Source organism: Sorghum bicolor, chromosome 5 (assembly GCF_000003195.3).
Source record: "Sorghum bicolor cultivar BTx623 chromosome 5, Sorghum_bicolor_NCBIv3, whole genome shotgun sequence".
Classification (NCBI taxonomy): Eukaryota; Viridiplantae; Streptophyta; class Magnoliopsida; order Poales; family Poaceae; genus Sorghum; species Sorghum bicolor.
Window position 1 is genome coordinate 71,208,930 of NC_012874.2, and position 8,207 is coordinate 71,217,136.

An 8,207-nucleotide genomic window follows, 5' to 3' on the forward strand; every position below is an offset into this window, starting at 1 on the left:
ATGAGCTATCTTTTCTATATTATATACCTATATAATTTAATTTCTACTTGTGTAAAACTTTTATAATAAATACAAAAATATTGATAAAGCAAGACGACTACTCCCTCCGACACCATAAAGCAAGTTATTTTGAGGTTGTTTTAAGTCAAATATTTAAACTCTAACTAAAAATAAATTCTTTTAGATTATTAGAAGTGTACGTTGATTTTATGAAATTAGTAGTAACATAATATTCATGCATGTAGAATTTAAAGATATGTACTTTAAGTTAAATTGAGTAAATATCTATATATATAAATAGAAATCTAAATTTAAGACATCCGCTTTGCATTCGCGTTCGCATCGCTGCGGCGGCCGGCATGCGGGCATGGATGAAGCGGAGAACGGCGGCGGAGTTAGGAAGCTATCACCTTCTCCGACGAGGTCCCCCGGCCCGGAGCAGAGGAAGCCCTCTGCCTCGCCTCCGCCGCCTCGCGTCCCCAAGTGGCTGATCCTCGACCGCATCGTCCACCGCAGCAGCAGGAGGCGTTGCGGTGTCGTCGAAGACGACGCCACGGCGTCAGCGCTCGCCCACGACTGCGTCGGCCGCCCCATCCGCGCCTCCCTAAGGATCGCCGACCCGCCCGCGGTCTCCCGTCTCTACCTCCACTGGAAGGGCAGGCCCGCGATCGATTTCGCGGAGCCCGCCGCCCACCGCAACTCCATCCTCTTCCGGATGCGTGTCCCCTTCGAGGATCCTATGTGGTGGAGCAGCATCGGCTCCTTCCCCGTCGACTACTTCGTCTACTCCTCCAGCTCGTCGTCGTCGTCACCGGCAACCCTGACTCTGCTTCCCCCTTGCTTCGACGGCGGCCACACCGACCCCAACTCCGATAAGTTCTTCCAACCTTACCGGATCCAGCAGCAGCGCATCATGTTGGACAAACACATGGGCATCCTGTGCCACGGTGACCAAGGCGGCGAGTTCACGGTGGCAGATCTCACGCATCGTTTCCGCACCGAGGTCCACCTCTGCCTGCTGCACCATCCTCCAATTCAGTGTCAGTGGAGCATTAAGAGGCTGCAGATCCCTCCAGACATGAAGATCAACATCTCCTCCTGGAGGAATGACGTTGTCGTGCCCATTGGCAGACGCTTGTGCTGGGTCGACTACTACCAGGGCATGCTGCTCATTGATGTCCTCAGCGACCCAGATCAGCAGCAGTTGCTCCAGTTCATTCCACTGCCTTCTCAGGCTTTGAAGTATCGCCGCCCGTACAAGGACGCAGGTGAACCTGACCCATTGCGGTGTGTTTGTGTCACTGACTCTGGCATCATTAAGCTCGTCTGTATTCTTACCAAAGAGCCTCCTTCTCCAGATCCCTTCACCATAACAACATGGATTTTGCATAACGTCCACCGAGGTGAATGGAGGAAGGATGTTGACACCATAATGGGTGCCACGGAGTTCTTCAGTCTTACTGGCATTGCCCACAGTTGCCTTGCACATGTGCAGCCAAGTTTTCCTATGGTGAGCTTAGTTGATCCAGATGTCTTCTGCTTCCTGCTGGAAGATGAGGACCATAGCCTTTTCTGGATGATTGAGGTGAACATGAGGAACAAGAAGCTGCAGTCAAGTGCCCTCTATATCAATGAAGAAGAAGAAGAAGAAGGATACCCCCCTAAAAGGGGCCGCAGGAACAATTTCTTTGGTCATAACTTCATCCGCAGCAGTTTCACCTGTTTCTTGAGTGAGAATGCCATCACAAGGTAATATTATGTCTCTTGCTATTGCATCTTTGTTTGTACCACGCTGCAGGGGAGTATCGTTGTGTTTAGCAGCGTCTAGTTTACATTTAAAAACTTGAGTACGACATGATGGTGTAGGTGGCCAGGTATTTAATTAGCATATGCAATTTCTGTGCTAAGTTAAATAAGTAGCCAATCTGGTACCAGTGAGTTGACATGTTGAGATATGAACAGATTATTCAGCTAAAATCGCATGGTCAAACTGTAACCTAAGCTTGTCATGGTTTAAAGTAATCGATGCAATACTATGCATTAAGCCATTAATAAGTTAACGAACAAGTGTTGTTCCGTGCAGACTTTGTTTAATCATGACTCCAATTTATGTTCACCTGTTTTTGTTCTATGGTCAGAAAGCCGATATTAGACTGGGATCCTAACCAAAACCAGAGCAACCAGTATAAAACAATGTGCGTCCCTCACCCAATTTGCTCTATACATTACAAACCAACTCTACGTACCAAAGCCAAGCAACATGTGCTGTATGATATTGACATGTTTACTTTCCTATGAACAAACCATCTTGATTTCCATACTGTTTCTGATAGCAAAATCTTTTAGCTAGTTCACCAACACATATAAAGAGGAAACATGATAGGTAAATAGTGGGGGCTAGGGAGGCTACGCCCATAGTTGAAATTCTACCACGGCTATTGGTAATCAGGATCAAGAATGTATAGAATGAAGAAACCTTGTCAGAAATCTGCAGTGGCCATGACTTTGAAAAACATTCAGTCATGCTCCTAAGGTGATTATTACGTACATTACTCTATAACATAATGGTGTGTGTAGGCGGCTTCCCCAACTGAGCTTCCTTGTTCGGTTAATGGCGGGAGTTGAAAGTATGGATACAGTTATGAGATCAAAGCATCTCAGTAATGTCAAAAGTTATATAATTGCATATCTATAACAAGTTGTTCTCTATAATTAAATGAAGATGCTACTACTTGATTTGTTAATTGTACTTGTACATAGTAAAATAATATATTATCAAGAAATGGAATGTACAAATTATCTAACTGGGCTTGTTTTCTACTCTTTATCTGATGTATACAAGTATGGAACACTGATTGCCTTGTGACTCTGCTTTGTTTTGTGCAGTTGGGAGCTAAGTGAAAAGATGCAGGAGGCAAAAAAGGAGAGAGTGATGCAGAAAATTGGTCGGAAGCAAAATTGAAGTGATTTTACTCAATGGATGACAACACATTTTGAAGACTTGTGTTGTCTGTCTCGTGAGGACTCAGCGATGGATGACAGCACATTTTGAAGACTCGTGTTGTCTGTCTCGTCAGGATGAGGTCGAGGTCTGGATGCAGCTGCAGGCTGTGAAAACCCTGAACGTGCGGCTGCTTGGGGCTGCTGCCATGAAGTAATAAAAACCTAAAACCCAAATGCTTGACCATCAAACTATCAATACTTAACAAATTTGACCATTTAGCTGGTTTCAACAGTTATTTGCATTTTCTGAAAGTAATAAAAACTAGTTCATTGTCAAAAAAAAATCATAACTAACTCATTTTAAACCAGGAAAAATTATAGACCAACACCATTTTTTTCTAAAAATATAACCCATCTATTGATGCTCTACTTGGAGTTATTATTATTTTATTTTTTATTCCTATTACTTGTGTTTTATTGCTTGTAATCATGTTTGTTAATTACTGATTTAAATAATCATTTTGCACTATATCATACCTAAAATTGACCAAGAGAATCCAAAGCCAAGACTATGAGTAAATAGAAGATCAGGAAGATAGCATCAACCTCACAGGTGCCATGCTCTACCGCAGGTGCCATGCTCTACCACATATAGCAAATATGCCATCTTTCATGGGCTTTTGACGATTTATTGGCCCAGACTCAAATGGATCGGAATTTTCCAAACAGTCAGAGAAGAATGCTTGATCATTATCACTCTACTATGTTTTATAATTTACATAAAAATGTTGGTTAAGTTAATTATTTGGGATAACTTGGTTTGAGATGTAACTCTTCGGTGGCAGCTAGAAGGCCTGTGCTATATGTACTTGTGGACAAGAAAATTTTAGCTGATACAAGTGGTGCCTAAGTTTGAATATGATCATAAAAGAACACCAATATTTATGACCAATTAAGTGCAATTAGAATCATCTTCGAATATATTTATACATGAAGTCAATTAAGATAGTTTGACTTAAGAAAAACTATAAATGGTCACTGCAAGAGCTTGGGCCTTCTATGACAAATTGATTGTGACAATTACAGTCTTTTTCTTGTCATTGTACCCCTTCTATGACATAATGGTGACGATACGACTCTGGTCATAGAAGGTGGGTCACAATACCCATTCTGTGACTAACAGACCCTATCTACATTTGTTTGTGAAAAGGAGCATGAAGATCCTTCACTACTCCATAATCGACATTCACTCTTAGTGCCATCACTGTCGGATTTTAGTGAACGACACTTCGGTGTCGATTCTAGGATTCAAAATTAGAAAAGGATTGAGGGTGGCCAAGAACTAGCAGTGAAGGTCCACATCACTGCCAATTTGTACATGGCTGGAACCGACAGTGAGTGGAAGGTGACATATCACTGCCGGTTCTAGCTAAGAGCCTAAGTACAAAAAGGTATCATTCTCTCCTCCCTCATCTCTCCCATCCTGAGCACACCCATCCAGAAGGCACGCGTTTTCCCCACTCCCTCCATTATTGCGACCGCTCTTCACCATGAAGCTCTTGGATTTTTAAGCATGGGCATGATCTTCTTGCTTTAAGGTTAGTAACAAGTATCTACTCTTTTGATTTTGTTGCTTTACCGTTGTTTTAAAGGATACATTGCTTGATTCTTATTCTAGTTATTTCTCCATTTTATAGAGCAATTTCCAATTGGATTTTGTGGAAGCCATCCAAGAAATTTGTGACGAATCTATCATCCATATGGTGGTGCCATTGAACCCATTTAAATTCCTAGCTAATTACATGGTGGTTTTGATGATTGTTAGTATGTGATGCTATAATTAGTTCTTGTAAGGAGTAGAGTAGATTCTTTTACAATTCTGATGAGCAAATTAATCCATGTGTCACCTTCCAACACATTGTTTAGAGCTAGTTGTTCATGATTAAGTCTCCAATTTTAGTTTTTTAAATTGGTTTCTCTATTTTTATATGGCATGGAGTAGAATAGTTGTTCTTGATTAGTGTACAATAAATGTTTTTTATGGGCTAGGATTTCCATCTAAGTGGGGCTACCAATTTCAATTTTTCAATAATTAGTGTAGAATAATTTTTTCTAAAACATGGTGAATAAATTAAATTAGTGTACAATAAATTGTACTTTTGAGCTATAGTTGTTCATGAAGCCCTACTTGTTAATAATTTCTCTGTATTTACTCTCCCCATTTTTATGTTGCATAAAGTCTATATAGTTCCTGAACGGACATACGGTACATGGATGGCGTCGGCAAGTTTCTCGCCGCTGCCAAAGCTGATGTTGGGTATGGAAACCCTGTATTCTGCCATGCAAAGATTGCAAGAATCAAAGAAAATGAGGTAGAATTGAGCCTATATGAATGCACTTGATTACCAAGGAGTTCATGCCAAACTATATGATATGGAGTATGCATGAGGAGGTTGGTGAGAAAACAATGATGATGTGACCATGCCTGATGTAGCCCAACACAAGGCTATTACTAATTAATGAGGAAACCGGTGTCAACACGCAACATGTGGCTACCATTAATGATGTGTATAGGAATACATTAGCTGACGACTCCGAGCATGATGATAACATTTCTCAGCTGCTACATACTGTAGAGAGCGGACTTCTTAGTGAAAGACAGTTGAGAAAGCTAGAGATAGTGAGAAAAGATGGCGAAACACATTGGTTAAGGATTGTCTGGTTAGCAAACTAGAAGCTGATATCATGCTAAGAGGTCAAAATTTGTTAGTGAAGGGGGGTTTTGAACCGACAGTGAATGTCAGATTTGGGATAGTGCTTATATGCGCAGTCATGCCCGTACTGACAAGTGAACTCCATCCTACCTATTTATGTCGCTCCAAGTTTCAATTTGGTACTCAAAATTGAACTTTTGTAAATTTAACATTTTGCATAATTTGCTACAAATGCCACCAATCCAATATCTTGCCACATGTGTTGAGCAGCGGTCGAGAACACTTGGGTGACCTCAAGGTTGGTGTTGAGCAGCGATAAATTGGAGACATTGACTTTTTACCTTTAGCCTTAGGACCTCCTCCACCCACCGGACGCCAATGCCTATCCGCATATGATGCCACCACCTTCCCTACCCCCATATATTGATGGGGCATGGATCCTCATCCAAGCCCATGTCGTCGCCAGGCTGATGGAGGCTTTAGGCATTGTTGTTAGGTTCTACCATGATGAGAAAGAAAAAGAGAGACAAGAAAAAAACAAACCTCGTGTGTCTTACTAGATGCGACTTAAGGATATTTTTGTCTATCCCTAATTACCTAACATAATTTCATACTAGCCTAAAAAGACATGGCTGAAATATTGTTCACTGATTTATTATGGAAAAACACCGTTTGTTGGCAGAAAAAGTACAGCTTATAAGACAAGTGAACAAGCGCCAATAGTGTTATATAAGGTGCCAAAAAATGAATCGAATGTCACCTAAGGAAACTTTTATCTTCCCATGCTGAATAAGGAAGCACCTTAATTAACTTCAGGTGCTAAATTAGAGATTTCTTTGACTAGAGACTGTTTGAGTACACCTTGATTTTTCCATAGCAATCCATGTTCATAATTTTCTACTATGTATATTCATTATAAAACTTATCAGAGAATTATGAACTCAACTCTAAATTAGTATGTCGTACCTAAATAATTATCATATTTTATGAATGAAAGCACATCTCTATATACGTATAGATTAAATTTTCTCACCATCGTAGGCCATGCATGTGGATCATGGATATATTTTTATATATATCATAAGAATCATATTCTAATTTTTTATCTCTGTTATTTCTCCCCTTGAAGGGAAACCTTGATGGAAAATGAAAATTATGATTATACAATTCTTTACAATTTCATTCAAGTGCATATATACTCTCTTGTTATGAGTTATGAATATCTACAAGCGACGAAGTTGCTATTGAACTATCCAGGTATATATATAATAAAATAATAATTATTGATGTTATATATACCTTGTATCAAGCATATATAAATAATCTATACTAGTACCTCATTATTATATGCTGTTTAGACCATCCATACATACAATGGTCACATCATTTAGACATGCTGCACCTTTTTTTTTAACTCTAAACATGTTGTATCTAACACTAGTATCCTTTCTTTTTTTGAACATATCTAACACTAGTACCTGACACACTACACGAACATTTTTTTATATATCTCTTGAACACTACACGAACAGGTTGAGAAGCTGCAGGGAGGAGGAAGCGGAGGTGGGCCTTCCATGCACGATGATCTGCGTAAGGTCCACATCACCAGAACCCACGCTGTCAGCCCGGCCCAGACGGTGCCTCCTCATGTGCCCACCAAGGGCCTGCCCCGTGGAGAAGCCCAGCCCACACGTGGCGCACGCGTGGACCAGCACCGCCTTTGATGACTGCGGCGGCTTCTTGGTCGCCGCCGGCCGCCTGAGGTGGCTGGTCCGGTGGCCGCCCAGCGCCTGGAACGTCGGGAACCGCCGCCCGCACGTCTGGCACTCGAACACGTCGTCCACCTGCAGGCCCCGGCGCCGGCGGCGACGACGACGGCGCTTGATCAGCTTGAGTGGTGGCGGCGGCGCTATGCCGGTGCCGGTACCGGTACCGGTAGCAGCAGCAGCTTGATCGTCCTGGATACTGCAGCTGGTGCTGGGACTGGAAGTTGAAGACGATGAACGACACGACAGGGAGAGGGAGAGTAGGACGTGGCATGCTGCCCGTCGTCGTCGTCGCTGGTCCTCTTCTTCTTCTTCGTCGACGACATGGATGTCGTCGTCGTCTTCTCCGTGATGAGGGACATCGACTACGATGGCGCTGCCGCGGCTGATGGCGTCGTCGTCGTCGTCGTCGCCGTCTCTGGCACGCTTTATTCTGCTGCTCATCACAGAAGTTTAATTTGTGCGTGCGTGCTCGATCGGATGTCTCGTGTATATGTAGAGTGTGTGTGGCATGCATGGACTGAAGTTGCATGCTTGTTGCTTGGGCTCGATCTATATATATAGCCAGTTGCTTCGTTCAATTCAGATGTTGTGTGCGATCGAATGAAATGATGGAGTCATGCATGGATATGTTCGAGAATTCCGTCTAGACTAAGCTAGACGAGACTCGACGATGACGCGGTGCGTGCCGTGTCCACGACTCCATGTAGGTGTCCACTAGACCACTAGTAGTTTCACTTACTTCACTCCGTGTATTACCAGCAGCGGCAAGACACAAGCTAGC

General features: G+C 42.4%; 2 protein-coding genes across 3 annotated transcripts; one reads left to right on the forward strand and one right to left on the reverse strand.

The window, feature by feature from the left end:
• On the forward strand, positions 327-3,472 carry LOC8076351. Of its 2 annotated transcripts, XM_021461845.1 has the most exons (3): positions 327-1,268; positions 1,359-1,749; positions 2,887-3,472. In XM_021461845.1, the coding sequence occupies exons 1-3, from the start codon at positions 368-370 to the stop codon at positions 2,960-2,962; spliced, it is 1,368 nt and encodes a 455-aa protein (XP_021317520.1). In that variant the 5' UTR covers positions 327-367; the 3' UTR covers positions 2,963-3,472. The 2 variants fall into 2 exon arrangements, with proteins under 2 accessions (XP_021317520.1, XP_021317519.1); XM_021461844.1 differs by having other exon boundaries at positions 327-1,749.
• LOC110436021 (zinc finger protein ZAT5-like) lies at positions 6,999-7,989 on the reverse strand. Its single transcript, XM_021462193.1, has one exon. The coding sequence runs from the start codon at positions 7,865-7,867 to the stop codon at positions 7,178-7,180; it is 690 nt and encodes a 229-aa protein (XP_021317868.1). The 5' UTR covers positions 7,868-7,989; the 3' UTR covers positions 6,999-7,177.